Here is a 19,983-nt window from a genome sequence, read left to right as displayed (position 1 = left end):
TCTACTCACTAGAAGCAAGTCACTAAATCCATCTCATACTCAAGAAGAGTTGATTACACCAGGGCATGTATTAGTTATCTCTACCAGGAGGTAGAGATCTTTAAGGGGCAACTTCAGAGCCAAGTTTAGAACCTAAGTCTCCTGAGACTGAAGCAAGTTATGCCCATTATAGGTTTGAAAGTACTGTGAAGGTTAATAATAGACTTGGGAGCTCTACCCCAGCCTGAGCATATGGGAGGAGTCTGTGGTGCTCGGTATAAACAGCCCTCGCTGGAACATGCACACACACACAGTTTGCGGAAGCTGTGTTAAGTGCTTCCTCCTTCAGCCCATGATCTGAAAGTAGATCATCATGGCGAGTCCAAGGAGACATACAGATGGCTGGGCTCTGCAGCCTTTCTCCAATAAGCCACCGAAGAGTCAACCACACATATTCTCTCCCTATCTATGGACCCCGCTCCTCTTCTTGCTCTTGGGTAAGTCCACACTGTGGCCACTGGTATTCCCAGGAAGCTGGTCACATTTTTTGCTGGGGATTCTAGTTATTTAAGGGCTTCCCAGGTGGCACAGTGGTAAAGAATCTGCCTGCCAATGCAGGAGCTGCAGGAGCTGCGGGTTCCATCCCAGGGCTGGGAAGAGCTCCTACAGGAGGAATGGCATCCCACTCCAGCATTCTTGCCTGAAAAATTCTGTGGACAGAGGAACCTGGTGGACTACTGTCCTTGGGGTCACAAAGATTCAGACATGACTGAGCAACTGAGCATGGCACACAGCACTAGTTGTTAAAACCAGGAAACTGTCTCCTTTTGGTAACTTTTCTGCGGGTTCCACCTTACTGTGAGCTGTGTGTGTGTGTGTGTGTGTGTGTGTGAATATACATAGTTACACACCATGAGTAGGTGAATTTCTAGCCCCAGACTCAAATAACCCCAGGTTCAGACTCTATTCCTCTTGCTCTCACATTTTCAGGATAAGAAATGCTGCACAATGAGTTTGTCCCCTATGCAATGTGGGTAAAACTTGCAGAGGGATACCAGAAACTTGTCCTAATAACAAATCACCTACCAGTTTCCAAGGGAGGGATAGGACTGCTGCTGCTGCTGCTGCTGCCGCTGCTGCTGCTGCTGCTAAGTCACTTCAGTCGTGTCCGACTCTGTGCGACCCCATAGATGGCAGCCCACCAGGCTCCCCTGTCCCTGGGATTCTCCAGGCAAGAACAGTGGAGTGGGTTGCCATTTCCTTCTCCAATGCATGAAAGTGAAAAGTGAAAGTGAAGTCGCTCAGTCGTGCCCGACTCAGCGACCCCATGGACTGCAGCCTCCCAGGCTTCTCCGTCCATGGGATTTTCCAGGCAAGAGTACTGGAGTGGGGTGCCATTGCCTTCTCCGGATAGGACTGCTGGAGCTTCTTTTTATATCCTGCCTTGTTTATCACATGTTTGGAGGCTTCACCAGGGATCTGAAGATGGTCTGGTGGCCCTCAGCTAGTTGGCTTCTATCTAAATATCCTTTCTCCCCAACATTCTACCTCCCCATGAAGGCCCAATTTCTGCTAGTTTCTGGGAACTTTTCTCAGGAGCATGGCCTGAGCCACCTCTCTCCAGTGGGCAGAGCTGACCCAGTACCCAGAAAGGGTCTCAACCACTGACACAGTGGTAGCTACTGTCCCTCTGGAATTCTGCTTCCTCATCAGGGATTTAGGGAGGATAATGCAGGAGCACTAAGGGCCTGACAGCAGTAAGGATGAAGTTAGTGGCCGAGCAGTGAGGAGAACTCTAGAAAACTCTCAGATGCATGTGTAGGGGTAGAGGGACCCTAGACCTCAGGCTGGATTTCAGTCTAACCTCTCTTCACTTTCTATTTCATCTTTGTTCACCATAAGAACACAGGTAGCAGCAAAGCTATTTATATTCACACTCAACTCCTGGGGTGCTTCCTGGTTGTGTTGGATAAACCTGGAATTAGCCACACTCAACGGCATCCAGATGGTCAACACAGTGAATTTACAACAGTTCAGGGCAAAAAGACATCTCCCTCTGTCTGACACCACCAGTTAGGGCGACCTCAAGCCTCACTGTTTTGGTCTAGAAGGCAGTTTTCTTGATGCTTCTGTGTTTCCAAGGAGTGATTTCAGGAACTTAGGAGGCAGTAGGGTGAACACGTCCAACCCCCTGCCCCCAGCTTTAATATAAGGAATATTCAAAATTAAGTCCTTGTTCCATCATTTATCAGGTGTGTGAGCCTCTATTTCTTAAGTGTAGAATACAAACTATAAAATGTACTATGCAAGACTGTTTTATAGATTAAGGATGTATGTGTAAGTGCTTGGCATACAGCTGGTGGAAGCTGTGTTTGTTATTATAATAATCACTGTTATAAGTACATTATTCAGAAAATATTAAAGGATGGGCAAGTCAAATTCAGTTATCAAAATTTTTAAACCTTCCCTTTAATAATTTGTCAAACAATGTAGTTTAAGATAAGATGGATGATACCTGCAACTCCTCTATGGGGCCTATGTAGCACTGCTTGCTGCAATAAGATCTGACCTGTGGGAACCACATCCTGCTCCTCCTCCCACTGACATGTGTGAGTTTTTGTTTACCATTGCTGTGAGGAGAGACAAGGTCAAGACATATTCATATGCTCCCAGCCAAGATCTACCACAGGATGGGGTAGTCAGTGCTCCCAGCCTCTATACCCCAAGGTATCATCTACCCAGAATCTGGGTTCTGCCACTGATCAACCCTGTAATCTCAGGCAAGTGGCTTAAACTCTCTAAATTTCATCTCTTTATCAGAAAAAAGGGCTGCTTATGAGATTAATTTTGAGAATTCAAATGAATGATTTCTACAAAGTGCCTAATACACACGTAGCAATCATAAGCAGGGTCTTCTGGATGACAAGAGCTCTCTTTTAGGCAACCAAATCACCATAACATCAGCTGAGCTTCTGTCTTCTGAATCTGCCCCAGAGTCTACCTGAACAGATCCCTTCACGTCCAGGGTGTCTAGTCCTGTGTCCTTCCTGGCAGCCTCTCCAGAAGGTCCAAGTGCTCAGCTGATGGGGGTCTGAACAGAAACCACTCCCCTGGCCTGCACCAGGCTCTACTCTGTTTCTGTGTTTTCTGTGACCTTTAAGCTTTAAGAACACACTTCAAATTTTCCCATCCTTCCCAGCTATTCTTTGGCCTCTCTACTCTCTCCAACATTCTCTACATATTTTTCTTTCTTTCTTTTAATATAAATTTATTTATTTTAATTGGAAGCTAATTACTTTACAATATTGTATTGGTTTTGCCATACATCAACATGCATCCGCCACAGGTGTACACGCATTCCCCTTCCTGAACCCCTCTTCTACCTCCTTCCCCATACCATCCCTCAGGGTCATCCCAGTGCACCAGCCCTGAGCATCCTGTATCATCTATCAAACCTGGGCTGGTGATTCGTTTCACATATGACATTATACATCTTTCAATGCTATTCTCCCAAATCATCCCACCCTTGCCCTCTCCCACAGAGTTCAAAAGACTATTCTATACATCTGTGTCTCTTTTGCTGTCTCGCATACAGGGTTATTGTTACCATCTTTCTAAATTCCATATATATGCGTTAGTATACTGTATTGGTGTTTTTCTTTCTGGCTTACTTCACTCTGTATAACAGGCTCCAGTTTCATCCACCTCATTAGAACTGATTCAAATATATTCTTTTTAATGGCTGAGTAATACTCCATTGTGTATATGTACCACAGCTTTCTTATCCATTCGTCTGCTGATGATTCGTTTAGGCTGCTTCCATGTCCTGGCTATTAGAATTGTGTTGCGATGAACATTGGGGTACACGTTTCTCTTTCAATTCTGGTTTCCTTGGTGTGTATGCCAGCAGTGGGATTGCTAGGTCATATGGCAGTTCTATTTCCAGTTTTTTAAGGAATCTCCAGTGGTCATGTATGGATGCGAGAGTTGGACTGTGAAGAAAGCTGAGCGCGAAGAATTGATGCTTTTGAACTGTGGTGTTGGAGAAGACTCTTGAGAGTCCCTTGGACTGTAAGGAGATCCAACCAGCCCATTCTAAAGGAGATCAGCCCTGGGTGTTCTTTGGAAGGAATGATGCTAAAGCTGAAACTCCAGTACTTTGGCCACCTCATGCAAAGGGTTGAATCATTGGAAAAGACTCTGATGCTGAGAGGGATTGGGGGCAGGAGGAAAAGGGGATGACAGAGGATGAGATGGCTGGATGACATCACCGACTCGATGGACGTGAGTTTGTGTGAACTCCGGGAGATAGTGATGGACAGGGAGGCCTAGCATGCTGCGGTTAATGGGGTCGCAAAGAGTCGGACACGACTGAGCGACTGAACTGAACTGAACTGAAGGAATCTCCACACTGTTCTCCATAGTGACTGTACTAGTTTGCATTCCCACCAACAGTGTAAGAGGGTTCCCTTATCTCTACACCCTCTCCAGCATTTATTGCTTGTAGACTTTTGGATCACAGCCATTCTGACTGGCGTGAAATGGTACCTCATTGTGGTTTTGATTTGCATATCTCTGATAATGAGTGATGTTGAGCATCTTTTCATGTGTTTGTTAGCCATCTGTATGTCTTCTTTGGAGAAATGTCTGTTTAGGCCTTTGGCCCATTTTTTGATTGGGTCATTTATTTTTCTGGAATTGAGCTGCAGGAGTTGCTTGTATATTTTTGAGATTAATTCTTTGCCAGTTGCTTCATTTGCTATTATTTTCTCCCATTCTGAAGGCTGTATTTTCACCTTGCTTATTGTTTCCTTTGTTGTGCAGAAGCTTTTAAGTTTAATTAGGTCCCATTTGTTTATTTTTGCTTTTATTTCCAATGTTCTGGGAGGTGGGTCATAGAGGATCCTGCTGTGATGTATGTCGGAGAGTGTTTTGCCTATGTTCTCCTCTAAGAGTTTTATAGTTTCTGGTCTTATGTTTAGATCTTTAATCCCTTTTGAGTTTATTTTTGTGTATGGTGTTAGAAAGTGTTCTGGTTTCATTCTTTTACAAGTGGTTGACCAGTTTTCCCAGCACCACTTGTTAAAGAGATTGTCTTTTCTCCATTGTATATTCTTGCCTCCTTTGTCAAAGATAAGGTGTCCATAGGTGTGTGGATTTATCTCTGGGCTTTCCATTTTGTTCCATTGGTCTATATTTCTGTCTTTGTGCCAGTACCATACTGTCTTGATGACTGTGGCTTTGTAGTAGAGCCTGAAGTCATGCAGGTTGATGCCTCCAGTTCCATTCTTCTTTCTCAAGATTGCTTTGGCTATTCGAGGATTTTTATAGTTCCATACAAATTGTGAAATTATTTGTTCTAGCTCTGTGAAAAATACCATTGTAGCTTGATAGGGATTGCATTAAATCTATAGATTGCTTTGGGTAGCATATTCAATTTCACTATTACTGATTCTTCCAATCCATGAAAACGGTATATTTCTCCATCTGTTAGTGTCCTCTTTGATTTCTTTCTATATATAGGTCTTTTGTTTCTTTAGGTAGTTGTATTCCTAAGTGTTTTATTCTTTTTGTTGCAATGGTGAATGGAATTGTTTCCTTAATTTCTCTTTCTATTTTCTCATTGTTAGTGTATAGGACTGCAAGGGATTTCTGTGTGTTGATTTTATATCCTGCAATTTTACTAGATTCATTGATTAGCTCTAGTAATTTTCTGGTGTAGTCTTTAGGGTTTTCTATGTAGAGGATCATGTCATCTGAAAACAGTGAGAAATTTACTTCTTCTTTTCCAATGTGGATTCCTTTTATTTCTTTTTCTGCTCTGATTGCTATGGCCAAAACTTCCAAAACTATGTTGAATAGTAGTGGTGAGAGTGGGCACCCTTGTCTTGTTCCTGACTTTAGGGGAAATGCTTTCCATTTTTCACCATTGAGGATAATGTTTGCTGTGGGTTTGTCATATATAGCTTTTATTACGTTGAGGTCTCCCTGGAGTCAGGAGTTCTCTGGTGTTCTCAGGATTTGGACTTAAGCCTCCTGCTTGTGGTTTTCAGTCTTATTTTTACAGTAGCCTCAAGACTTCTCCATCTATACAGCACCATTGATAAAACATCTAGGTTAAAGATGAAAAGTTTCTCCACAGTGAGGGACACCCAGAGAGGTTCACAGAGTTACATGGAGAAGAGAAGAGGGAGGAGGAGATAGAGGTGACCAGGATGAGATGAGGTGGAATCAAAAGAGGATAGAGCAAGCTATCCAGTAATCACTTCCTTATGTGAGCTCCACAGTCTGGAGCGCTCAGAGATGTTCACGAAGTTACACAGAGAAGAGAAGAGGGAGGAAGGAGACAGAGGTGGCCAGGAGGATAAAGGGGGGAGTCAAAAGAAGAGAGACAGATCCAGTTAGTAACCAGTTCCCTAAGTGTTCTCCACAGCCCAGAACACACAAAGAGATTCACAGAGTTGGATAGAGACGAGAAGGGGGAGGGAGGAGATAGAGGTGACCTGGTGGAGAAAAAGGAGAGTCCAAAGGGGGAGAGAGCAGTCAAGCCAGTAATCTCACTCCCAAGTGAAAATGGGTACTGAAGATTGGGTTCTTAAAGGTACAAAATTGATAACAAATACCAAAAAGCAAAGATTAAAAATCTAGCGTAGAAGTTGGATTTTCAAAAATACAATATTAAATTTTAAAAAGTCACAAAAATTATAAAATATATATATATATATGAAGTTTGCTTTAAAAAAAATAGGGTCTCTCTTTTTTTTTTTTTGCAAAGTAATAGTAGGTTATAAAAATGAAAATTAAAGGAATAATAGAGGACTTAAAATTTTTTTTAAATTAAAGAATGATAGTAAAAATATATCTAGGACTTTGGTGTTGTTGTGGGCAGTGTGGGGTCAGTTTATTTTTGGATAGTTTCTCGATCTGGCTTATATTTCTCAGGATCTATAGGCCCCTTCCTATGTAGTCAGTACTAACTACAGGGTTTTAATCTATTGCCTCCGTCACTTCCAAGGAGGTTCCCTCTGTTTTAGCTTCTTCTGTTTGCTGGTCTCTTCAGTGTCTAATTTCCACCCTGACACAAGGGGGCGGTGGTGGACACTTTTCTTAGGCTCACTTGTTCAGTCTTGCTGTGGGGAGGGAGGGACGCTGCAAACAAATAACACTGGTGTGTGCTTGCAGTGTCTCAGCCACCCTAGGTTTGCCACCTCTCACGGCTTAGGCTTAGGCTCTAGGTTGCTCTGCCGGGAACTGTCTAAGGCCGGCCCTGGGCTGCATGCACCTCCCAGGTCTAAACCGCTCAGGTTCAGGCACTCGGGTACTCCTCCAGGCGCAGACTCGGTTGGGCCTGCATTTTGTGCCCTTCCCAGCTCCGAGAAGCTCAGATGACCAGGTGTTTGGCGAGCGTGGTTGCTGCGATTTATCACCTTCCCCATCCCTGCTGCTTGGTTTTCTGGGTGTACATCCGGCGCACCTTCTCAGGCGGATGTTGACCTTCCAGAATCCCAAGAAGTCTTTGTTAACAATGAAGCATGCTTGCAGTTTGGTAGATAATGCCTCTCTGGGGCCGTGATTGCCCCCTTCTGGCTCTGGCTGCCTGTCACAGAAGGGGGATGGTCTGCAGCCAGCTAGCTGTGTTCAGTCCTTAGTTCTGTGAGCGGGCCTGGCGGTGTCTTAGGTTAGGGCTTTTCACGTGGTAGCTATCCCACAGTCTGATTTGCTAGCCCAAGTTAGTTCCCTCAGATTGCCCTCAGAGCATTCAGGCCCGGTCCTTATTCTAAGCAATGCAGCCCACTCCTCCCTGCCCAGCCCCCGCGTGCTAGTGGCGGATGCAGGCATCTGTGCTGCTTCTCTGCTGGGGGAGTTACCATTGGGCACGTAATCTGTGGCTTTTAATTATTTATTTATTTTTCCTCCTGGTTATGTTGCCCTCTGTGGTTCCAAGGCTCACCACAGGCTTGGCAGTGAGAGTGTTTCCTGGTATTTGGAAACGTTTCTCTTTTTTAAGACTCCCTTCCTGGGATGGAGCTCGGTCCTTACCTCTTTTGTCTCTCTTTTTATCTTTTATATTTTTTCCTACCTCCTTACAAAGACAATGGGCTGCTTTTCTGGGTGCCTGATGTCCTCTGCCAGCATTCAGAAGTTGTTTTGTGGAATTTACTCAGCGTTCAAATGTTCTTTTCATGAATTTGTTGGGGAGAAAGTGGTCTCCCCGTCCTATTGCTCTGCCATCTAAGGACCGCCCCTCTACATATTTTTCGACCCAAAATTCCTGTTGGGAGTAGTCTGAGTCCTGAACCCATCTGATTTAGTCTAGGGTTTACAGAGCGCTCTTGAGAGCCTTAGAAACCTGGAATCTGGGAATCCAAGCTGGAGTCACTCAGCAGAACACGCAAGGCCTCTTCAAGGAAATAAGCTGCTGTAGCCAAATGTCAGGCCTCTGGAAGCCTTGGAAATAATGGTTATCAGATCTGAGTCTTTCCTGAGAAGAGGAAATCAGGTGCTTAATCAATGCTACCTACTATTCCCAACCCCAAGTCTTTTTTCTAAGGATAGACCAGATTTTCCTGGCCATGCCAAAGTTAAGTAGAGATTCCCTGGACATTGAGGAAAAGGTAACGTGATAATAGAGGTGAAAGATGCTTTTTTTGTTCCCAATATTTTATTATGAAAACTCTCAAACATACAGAAGACTGGAAAGAATTTTGCAGTGAACACTCAGATATCTCCCATCTCAGTTCTCCCATTGGGGTTTTACTTTTCTTGCTATATCACACACCTATTCATTTATCCACCAGTTTAGTCATCCATCAATATATCTTGGGTTTTTTTTAAGGTGCTGCTTTTTTACTTCATTACTCCTTTATGATTTATAGCAACCTGATTTTATTTCATCTCTAACACATTTCTGGAGGAAGATGGTACAGGTGGGACATTTCTAGCTTATAGATGAGTAAACTGATTCTCAGGGAAATTCAGAAATTCATCCAAAGTCACTATTCTCATTTCTTTGTGGAATAGAAGCCTATAAAGTCTTTTGTACTGATTATTGTAGCTACATTCATGAGAGAGAACATCAGGTGAATGAATGAATAACTTTGCTAAGCAATGGACCTAGAGGGAGGGTGGCCAAAATATCATCTCATTTCTCAACATCTAGCATTTATTAACATGTGTTTTTATAATGAATGAATGACTGCATGCATGCATGCATGCATGAATAAACAAACGAATGAATGCTGGCTAGAGGATCCCAGCTGCTTCTCCAAATCCCTCTTTTGTCTCTGCAGGGCGAGGAGCCTCTGAAAAAGACTCAGCCTCAACAGTGGTGAAAGCCATTGTAGGGGGTTCAGTGATTCTCTCCCTGAACATTTCAGTGGATGCAGAAATTGAGCGCATCACCTGGAGTGGTCCCAAAGACGCTTTGGTTTTAGCATTCCCAAGTGGAGCAATTTTGTTTTTAGACAAAAGCTACGAAGGGCGAATAAACATTCCAAAAAACAACTCTTTGTCTATTAACAAGCTGACTCTGAAAGATGCTGGTTCATACAAAGCCCGGATAAACCAAAAGGGATCTGAAGACATCATTGAGAGATTCATCGTATATATCTATGGTGAGTTCTAAAGAGCATGTGTGAGCTTTGACCTTTTATTTTTAAAAGCAGTCTTTTTTCCTCTCCAGGAATTTATCTAATATGAAGAGAGCAATGATATTGGCCATTTTCACCCAATTTCATAAATACAGATGTCAAGAGTGAAAAACAACCAAAATATGGTTAAGAGCCATTTGGATTTTTCTCTCTGTTAATATCCTTTATCCATCTGTATTAGCTTGTTAGAGTTGCCATAACGAAATATCATAGACTGGGTCATTTAAACAACTGAAATTTGTTTTATCACAATTCTGGAGGGTTGAAGCCCGAGATCAAGGTGTGAGCGAGCTTGATTTCTTCAGAGCCTCACTCCTTGGCTTGCAGATGGCCACCATTTTGGCGTGTCCTCACATGGTGTTCCTCTGTCTGCACTGTCTGTGTCTTAGTCGCCTCTTTTTACAAGGATACCAATCATACTGGATTAAGGCCCACATTACAACCCCACTTTAACTTAATTATCTCTTTAAAGGCTCTGTCTCCAAATACAGCCACATTCTGAGGCACTAGGGATTATGACTTCAACATAGGAATTTTTATTCAGCCCACTGAATAAAAATAAAAATAGCACTGTGGTCTCTGGTCCCCCAAAACTCTTGTCTTTGTCACAAAATACATTCACCTCATCTCAACAGCCCCCAAAGTCTTTACTCATTCCATCATCAAATTCAAAATCTTATCTAGATATCATCTAAATCATATGTAAGTGAGATTTGAGGCAAAATTCCTCTCCAGTTATGGACCTGTGAAACCAGACAAGTTACCTGCTTTCATGTTGGCACAGAGACACGATAGACATTTACATTCCAAAAGGGAGAAATTGGAAAGAAGAAAGGGATCACAGGTCCCAAGCAAGTCTAACCCTATTAAGGCAAATTCCATTAGATTTTTAAAAAATTTTTATTGGGGTATAGTTGATTTACAATGTAGTGTTAGTTTCAGATGTACAGCATAGTAAATCTGTTATACATGTATGTATATCCACTCTTTCTTAGATCCTTTTCCCATATAGGCCATTACAGAATATTGAGTAGAGTCCCTGTGCTATACACAGGGAACTATACAGTAGTTCCCTGTGCTATATGGTAGGTCCCTATTCGTTAATCTATTTTATATGTAGTACTGTGTATATGTCAATACCAATCTCCTAATTTATCCTTCACCCTCTCTAGTAACCAGAAATTTGTTTTTTACATCTGTAACTCTATTTCTGTTTTACAGATAATTTCATTTTTAAGATTCCATGTATAAGCAATATCATATGATGTCTTTCTCTGTTTGACTTATTTCACTCAATATGACAATCTGTAGGCCCATTCATGTTGCTATAAATGGAATTCGTTCTTTCTTTTTTTTTTATGACTGAGTACCACATCTTTTTAAGGTTCAAGAACCACTCCCACCAACACTCCCCGGGCCTACATCCTTTAGGCCCATGATGCCAGTGGCAGACCCATTAACCTCTGAACTTCCCATGGGGTCATTCTCCCTTTTCCTGAAGGATAAGGGATGATATCAGCTGGATATCTCTACTGGCTCATTCTTGAAAATCCCCCAAATCTGATAGCCTTCCTTCATTTAGTGCCATCTGTGTCTGTTTAGTCCAAGCTGGCAGAATTTCTACTTGGATAGTTAACTGGATCCATGAATTACACCATTGTCTATCCATACTCTCAGTGTTTTCTCCAGACACAAATTCTCATTTTTTTGCAATATAGATAGGCTGAGACTTTTCCAAATCTTCAAATTCTGGTTTCTTCTTGCTTAACAATTCCTTCCTCAATTTATCTTTCCTTTCTGACATTTTACTATGAGCAAACGGAGAAAACAGGCTTCCGGGGTAGCTCAGTTGGTAAAGAATACACCTGCAATGCAGGAGACCTGGGTTCAATCCCTAGGTTGGGAAGATCCCCTGGAAGAGGGCATGGCAACCCACTCCAGTATTCTTGCCTGAAGAATTCCACAAACAGAGGAGCCTGGCAGCCTATGGCCCACGGTGTCGCAAAGAATTGGGCTCAACTGAGCGACTAAGCACAGCACAAAAGGAGAAAACAAGTAGTGCCCTCAGCGCTTTGCTTGGGGATCTCTTTAACTGAACAATAAGTTCATCACTTAAATGTTCAAAAGTAGAACACAATTTGTCTAAGTTCTTTGCTGCTTTATAGTAAGTATCACTTTTCGTCCAATAACATGTTCTTCATTTTCAACTAATACCTTACCAGGAATACCGTTAATGTTTATATTTCTACCATTGTTATGTTGATGATAATATATGTCTATCTCTGAGATAATAAAGGCTTTCTCTACAGCTGTCTTCTTTCCTTTTAAGCTCTTACCAGAATCACCTAACCCTAACATCCCTATTTTTATTAACAGTCTCTTGAAGACAGTCTAGGCTTTTTCTCACATGCGTCTTAAAACTCTTCCAGCTTCTATCCATTAACCAATCCCAAAGTCACCTCAACATTTTTGGGAATTTGTCACAATAGCACCCCAGGTCTGGTGCAAAAGTCTGTATTGGTTTGCTAGGGTTGTCATAACAAAACAGCACAGACCGAGTGACTTAAACAAGAAAGATTTATTTTTTTCACAAGTCAGAAGGTTAAGATGTCAGCAGGTTTGGTTTCTTCTGAGGCCTCTTTCCTTGGCTTGCATACAGCCACCTTCTTTCCCTATGTCCTCAGATGGTTGTCTCTGGCTGTATTGTCTTTATCTCAGTCTCCTTTTTAGTTTTTTTAATTTTAATTAATTAATTTATTTAATTGGAGGCAAATTACTTTACAATATTGTAGTGGTTTTTGCCAAACATCTACATGAATCAGCCACAGGCCCACATGTGTTCCCCATCCAGAACCCCCCTCCCACCTCCATCCCCATCCCATCCCGCTGGGTCATCCCAGTGCACCAGCCCTGAGCACCGTCTCATGCATTGAACCTGGACCAGTGGTCCACTTCACATATGATAATATACACGTTTCAACGCTACCCTCTCAAATCATCCCACCCTCACCTTCTCCCACAGAGTCCAAAAGACTGTTCTTTACATCTGTGTCTCTTTTGCTGTCTCACATATAGGGTCATCATTACCATCTTTCTAAATTCCATATATACGCATTAGTATACTGTATTGGTGTTTTTCTTTCTGACTTACTTCACTCTGTATAATAGGCTCCAGTTTCATCCACCTCATTTGAACTGATTCAAATGCATTCTTTTTAATGGCTGAGTAATATTCCATTGTGTATATATACCACAGCTTTCTTATCCATTCTTCTGCTGATGGACATCTAGGTTGCTTCCATGTCCTGGCTATTGTAAACAGTCCTGTGATGAACATTGGGGTACACAGGTCTCTTTCAATTCTGGTTTCCTTGGTGTGTGTGCCCAGCAGTGGGATTTCTGGGTCATATGGCAGTTCTATTTCCAGTTTTTTAAGGAATCGCCACATTGTTCTCCATAGTGGCTGTACTAGTTTGTATTCCCACCAACAGTGTAAGAGGGTTCCTTTTTCTCTGCATCCTCTCCAGCATTTATTGTTTTGTAGACTTTTTGATAGCAGCCATTCTGACTGGCATGAGATGGTACTTCATTGTGGTTTAGATTTGCATATCTCTGATAATGAGTGATGTTGAGCATCTTTTCATGTGTTTGTTAGCCATTTGTATGTCTTCTTTGGAGAAATGTCTGTTTAGTTCTTTGGCCCATTTCTGTATGTCTTCTTTGGAGAAATGTCTGTTTAGTTCTTTGGCCCATTTTTTGATTGGATCATTTTTTTTCTTGAATTGAGCTGCAGGAGCTGCTTGTATATTTTTGAGATTAATTCTTTGTCAGTTACTTTGTTTGCTATTATTTTCTCCCATTCTGAAGGCTGTCTTTAAACCTTGCTTATAGTTTCCTTCGTTCTGCAAAAGCTTTTAAGTTTAATTAGGTCCCATTTGTTTATTTTTGCTTTGATTTCCATTCTGGGAGGTGGGTCATAGAAGATCCTGCTGTGATTTATGTCAGAGAATGTTTTGCCTATGTTTTACTCTAGGAGTTTTATAGTTTCTGGTCTTACAGTTAGATCTTTAATCCATTTTGAGTTTATTTTTGTGTATGGTGTTAGAAAGTGTTCTAGTTTCATTCTTTTACAAGCGGTTGACCAGTTTTCCCAGCACCACTTGTTAAAGAGTTTGTCTTTTCCCCATTGTATATTCTTGCCTCCTTTGTCAAAGATAAGGTGTCCATAGGTGCATGCATTTATCTCTGGGCTTTCTATTTTGTTCCATTGTCTATAATTCTGTCTTTGTGCCAGTACCATACTCTCTTGATGACTGTGGCTTTTTAGTAGAGCCCTAAGTCAAACAGGTTGATTCCTCCAGTTCCATTCTTCTTTCTCAAGATTGCTTTGGTTATTCAAGGTTTTTTGTATTTCCATACAAATTGTGAAATTATTTGTTCTAGTTTTCTGAAAAATACGATTGGTAGCTTGATAAGGATTGCATTAAATCTATAGATTGCTTTGGGTAGTATACTCATTTTCACTATATTGATTCTTCCAATCCATGAACATGGTATATTTCTCCATCTATTTGTGTCCTCTTTGATGTCTTTCATCAGTGTTTTATAGTTTTCTATATATAGGTCTTTAGTTTCTTTAGGTAGGTATATTGCTAAATATTTTATTCTTTTTGTTGCAATGGTGAATGGAATTGTTTCCTTTATTTCTCTATTTTCTCATTGTTAGTGTATAGGAAGGCAAGGGATTTCTGTGTGTTAATTTTATATCCTGCAACTTTTTTTTTAAGGACATCAGTTATGTTGGACTAGGGACCATCCTAATGACCTGATTTTAAATTAATTATCTTTGTTTCCAAATACAGTCCTATATTCAATCACAGTCGGAGGTACTGGGGGTTAAGACTTCAACATATGCATTTGGAGGGGGGAGAAAATTAAGCCTATGGCTTAATTTTTATATCATATCATTTGACCTTTTTTACTGATTTGTAGGGAGCTCTGTGTATATTAAGGAAATGGAATTCTATGCAGTTAAGAGAAACAGAAAGAACCAACTTAATATATACTAATATACAACAATTTCCAAAACATTAAAATTTTTTAAAGCTGCAGGACTATATGTATAATATGCTATCATACATGTGTCTATAACTAGAATATCTCTGAAAAGATCAACAAGAAATTCATAACATTAATTCCCTCCAGGAACAATAATTCCTAAGGAGAAAAATTAGTTGGCTAGGGGCAAGAGAGCTTGTTTCTTTGTGTGTGTGTATGTATACCTTTTGTATCTTTGCAATTTCAATTTTATATATTGCCTATTCCAAAAAAAAAAGAAAGTGAACTTACACACACACACACGTACACACACTGTGAACAGAGGAGGTGGCACAAAAGGGAAAGAGAGGACCAGGAAGAAAGTCCGAAACCAAAATGGGTTCCAAATTTAGACCAAAAGCAAGGGCAACTCAAATGATAGACGCAGAGCTTCCAACTCCCTAGAGTCTGAGGCTAGCTCAATTCATTCATTTATTAATATTTACCAGATTCATGAGTGCCTTTCATGGGTCAGGCAGGTGCTGGATGTTCAGGTATGGATCCTGGCTCTGTCTTTGAGGAATTCACAGACTGGTGGGGGAGATAGAGTATTCAGACTATTGTTATGTTGAGTCACAGTGATAACACCTGTAGAGGGTACTAGGTAAGCACAGAGGAAAGGCACTCAACCTTTGTGGGAAACTAAGTAAAAAAGAAAGAAAAACTTCCCACAGGAACAGACAATGCTGGCCTCTCCCTTCTGCCCTCTGCTGCTCTACCATCCCCATCTTTTTTCCTTAGCCCTTTCCTGCTGGGGAAGCAGTCAGAGTATTTTCATTGCCATTGTCCTTGCAGAACAGCTTCAGGAGCCCCAAGTCACCATACAATCTGTGAACGTGTCTGAGAACGCCTCCTGTACCATCACCCTGGTATGCTCTGTGGAGGGGGCAGGGGGAGATATTCAGTACAAATGGACTTCGAGGGATCCTCATGCTTCTGAATCCTGGGGGCACCCTACTCTCACCATCTACTGGTCGCCCTGTGACACAGACCTACCATATACCTGCACAGCCAAGAACCCGGTCAGCCAGAGCAGCTCCCACCCTGTCCATGTCTCGCAGTTCTGTACAGGTAACTGGCTCCACTAAGGCCCAGAAATAGTCTAAGCAGCTATAGAGTCTAAACCCCAGGATTCTGTCAGGACACAGATGAAGTAGCAAGGTAAGAGAACAGACTTGCAGATTACTTTTTCTCTACCCTCAAGAGGCTAAGAGAGACTGACAGGGGACTTAGGCACTCCCAGGGCACTGTGAAACCCTAAGAGTCTGCAGAGAGAGGGAAAGAAGGTATGGATGCAGAAATCTAGATTGCTCTTTGCTGGGTTAGGGGTGTCTCCTAGGGTGTCCTCAAAAGGGCAGAGAGGCAGGAGAGGCCTGGGTATGCACTAGGCAGAGCCAGGTGCTTACTTGTGCATGACAAGTGGCCATGTGAAAGCAGCAGGGATGCCTCATCAGAAAAGGGGGGAAGGGATCCTTGGCAGGAGGGTCTCTGGGACTTAAGTCCCTTCAGGCAGGCTGAGGGTCAAAGGGTCAGGACCAGTGGCTGAAATTGCAATATCTCATCTCTAACTACAGATCTAGGAGCCTCCCAAGGAGGACCAATGGGGAAGACGGTTCTGGGGGTCCTGGGGGAGTCCATCACCCTGTCCCTGGCACTCCTGGACAGTCAGCACATAGACAATGTTGTCTGGATGCTTAACACATCTATTATCAGCAAAGAGTGGAGAGAAGAAGCAACAGCCAATCAGCTCATGGAGTTCAAGGATCCAGATCAGAACACAGTGTGGGTCTCGAGCCAAGACTACTCTCTAAAGATTGTCCAACTGAAGATGGAGCATGCTGGCCTCTACCAAGCTTACATGTGCTCAAATGCCAGAGTTGCCAGTGTGAAGCACATCAATCTACGCATTTACCGTGAGTTTCTGAGTTGAACACCCATCATTAGATTCCTTTCCTGAAAGATTTCTCTCTTTGCTTCCTATCCTACCTCCCTCCTCCTACAAAATGCCTCAGACCACTAGGACGACTACTCAGTTCACACCAGTCAGTTCACAGGAGGACAATACAACCAGCAGATAGGCAAAATCTCCCTGCTCAGAGCCCTCTTCTTCTAGGCTTCCAGTTAACCCTCAACCAAGCAACTTTCAGTAGTTGCCCTGTCCTGCATTGATGGTAGGACCAGGAACTCCCCAACCTGTATTTTTATAGAACATTGCAATTTTGTATAAAGGCAAAGCTGGCTGGGATAAAATCATAGAAGACTGTGGAGAAAGTCTTTAATATCCTGTGAGCTCCAAGAGCTTGGAAGGGTACTCACCTTCCCTAAGTGTGAGGGACAGAACTCATAGTCTCCCTCCTCCACCTTGGGCTTCACTGGAGCTTGGCTGGACAGTTTGTATAATTTGTATTTGCCAGCTCCTTCACCTGTACCATTCAGACATGGTCAACCTATTTCATGCGTGGGCGGCTTGGTGTCTCAGTACTTGGGAAAGGAGTCACAATCCAGGATCCTGTTAAAATATGTAAGTCAGCTAGTTCACATCTATTGTTGCCTACTGTGACTCAAATATCAAAGAACCAGGAAGAAAACCAAGTAAAAGGAATAAGAAACTGGGAACAAAGGGTGCCAGCCATATGTTGCTTTTAAAATTGCTAGTATTTATTAAGTACTTACTCTGTGACAGTGCTCTGCTCTCCTTTCTGTATTCCTCATCTTGTGTAAGTAAACAAATTCAATGATGGGACCTCAGAATGTAAGCCTTGGACGGTCTCAGGGCAGGTGGAAGCATTGTGCTTATCTGCGCTGATTGGTTTGCTTGTTCTTTGCAGTATACCATATAGAATGATGCGGTATGTTTTTTCACCTTTCATTAACTCCTCTATTTCACATATCTGAGCATCAAGTGATAAGCTGAGATTTCATAGCAACCAAAGGAAAGGCCAGGTGAACCTTCCCAGCCCTAAGGCAGTGTCAACACATAACTTCATGAATATATTTTGAATGGTCCCTGCCCGTAGGCGGGCCTGACTCCACATCTGGTCTGCCTTTCTCCTCACACAGAGAGGCTGAAGAAGCCAAATGTCACAAGAAGCCTCAGGCTCACAAAGGACGGCATCTGCAAGGTCAGCCTGACATGCTCAGTGGAGGACAGTGGACACAATGTGACATATGGATGGACCCCTCTGCTTAAAGGAGCTGTCATTTCCCAAGGGGGCGCTCACCTCAGCATCTCCTGGAGAAGTGGAGAAAAACACCCCAACTTCACCTGCACAGCCAGCAACCCTGTCAGCAACAGCTCCCAGCAGTTTCTTTCTAGGGACCTCTGTCCAGGTTGCTCCCTATCTTTGTTCAGCCAGACCTCAGACGGGTCCTTGGACCCAGGAGTTTTCCTTCCGAGTGGTTCTTTATGAAGTGCAGCAAGCGAAGTGAGAGTCTTTAAAGCAGCACAAGCCAATAGAAATATAACAAAAATCACATAGTGAGTGAAGTGAAGTCACTCAGTCGTGTCTGACTCCTAACGACCCCATGGACTGCAGCCCACCAGGCTCCTCCATCCATGGGATTTTCCAGGCAAGAGTACTGGAGTGGGGTGCCATTGCCTTCTCCATATAAAAGTCACATAGGTAATTTAAATTTTTAAGTCATATGGAAAAGGCAAAAGCAAAGGTAAAATTAATTTTAATCACATATTTTATTTTACCCAACATATCCAAAATATCATCCTTCAACATGTAATCAATACAAAGAATTATTCATGACATAATTTGCATCTCAGTTTGTATGAAGCCTTTGAAATCCAGGATGTACTTTACCCTTATGGCACATCTCAATGAAGATGCTAAATTCTCATGGGAAGTACTTGATCTGTATTCAGATTTCATAAAATTTGCCATTGAAAAAATATATTTATATCCAACTTGTTCCAAATATACTTAACACTTTTTCAATTAGGAATTGAGTAACTGTTTTAAATTTAAATTTTAATTAATTTAAATTAAATAGTTTAATTCCTCAGTCATACTAACCAAGATCACACAGAAAAAGCAGAATTGAGATTCAACATTCTGTGCTCTGCTCTTCCCTAGGGAGAAGTAGAGGGGGGAAAAAAAGGAAATTTACCCAGGGTGTGAAAATGCTGAGTCAGGCTGTGACTGGCAAATGGGTTTAGAGCTCTGATCAATAGTAATCTGGACTCACTACCTAGAACTCTTCTTATGCTGTTTTTAGAGAAGGGCAGTGGTGTGACAGATAAGGGTGTTTTAGAGTCTGGCAGCCCACATTCAAGTCCCAGCTCAGGTTCTCTGTGATGCTGGGCAAGATAAACCTCTCCATCAGGGGTGGTGCCTGCCTTACTGCTATAATTTCTTGCTTAGAGGATGACTGCTCAATACATAGTTGTAGAATGAATGAATGAAAAGGAATATTTTCTGCAATAGTGTGGGATTTTAAGAGGCAGGTAGGATGGCCATTCTGTTCTGTCCACAGTTTGCCCTAACTCTCTCGTTATTACTTATACTAATACCCCCCATTTCCTCTTCACAGGACCTGAGAGAAGCACAGAGTTTTGGATCGGGCTCTCCCTGGTGGTTCTCTTCATCCCTCTGGGCTTTGGGATCTCTGGCTGGCACTTTTGGAAGCAACAAAGACGATGTGAGTCTGAGATCAGTGACATCTGCCAGCACTAGGCCATCTCCTTGGGCCCTTTGGAGACGTCCTTGTCCTCTTTTAATCCCCTTCTCTCTCAAGACCTCCTTTCTTCTCAGAGTGATCGGGGGGGGGAGGTGTCAGTGGGGGCTCTTTAGTCGCAAATAATTGAAACCCAACTCAAACTAGCTTAGACAAAAAAGGGTGAGGAGAAGCACAAGGGGAGTGAGTTGTTATCTGAGGGCTTATATGGTCAGTCTTTGGGGAAGGAAGGGAAGAGCTGGCCTAGAGACAAACATCACCAGAGACTCAAAAGTCACTAGAGTGCTCCATCTTTCATCCCTATTTTTCCCTTTGAGCCAGCTTAGCTCTCTTTCTTCAGCCAACTGAAGGGCAGGGTGGGTAAAATGTACCAAAACAGAGCAGCTAGTAGCTCCAGACTCACATGTACTAGTAGTTCAGACACCAGGAGGGGGAGAAAGATGTTTCCCCACCAACTCAAATTTGAAGAACCTTAGAAACCTGATTGGCTCCACTGAAGTCATGTGACAATTGCTTGGACTCATCACTGTGGGCAATAAGATGAACTTTTGTGATTGGCAGCTCTTCCTGG

At 42.5% G+C, this 19,983-nt stretch overlaps 1 protein-coding gene across 3 annotated transcripts in view; it reads left to right on the top strand.

Moving 5' to 3' along the window:
- The first annotated feature begins 333 nt into the window (after nt 1-333).
- LY9 (lymphocyte antigen 9) overlaps nt 334-19,983 on the top strand; it is a 28,205-nt gene continuing 8,555 nt past the window's right edge. For 2 of the 3 annotated variants that reach the window (XM_055586721.1, XM_055586723.1), the window contains exons 1-6: nt 334-476; nt 9,270-9,593; nt 15,522-15,797; nt 16,301-16,639; nt 17,787-18,056; nt 19,269-19,376. In XM_055586721.1, coding sequence (XP_055442696.1) covers nt 353-476; nt 9,270-9,593; nt 15,522-15,797; nt 16,301-16,639; nt 17,787-18,056; nt 19,269-19,376 — 1,441 coding nt within the window. In that variant the 5' untranslated portion in view covers nt 334-352. The remainder of the gene's footprint in view (nt 477-9,269; nt 9,594-15,521; nt 15,798-16,300; nt 16,640-17,786; nt 18,057-19,268; nt 19,377-19,983) is intronic. The other variant, XM_055586722.1, reaches the window with a different exon arrangement.

Source organism: Bubalus kerabau, chromosome 6, assembly GCF_029407905.1.
Source record: "Bubalus kerabau isolate K-KA32 ecotype Philippines breed swamp buffalo chromosome 6, PCC_UOA_SB_1v2, whole genome shotgun sequence".
NCBI classification, from domain to species: Eukaryota; Metazoa; Chordata; class Mammalia; order Artiodactyla; family Bovidae; genus Bubalus; species Bubalus kerabau.
Note: the sequence above shows the minus strand (reverse complement) of the source record. Positions and strands in the feature narration are given on the sequence as shown.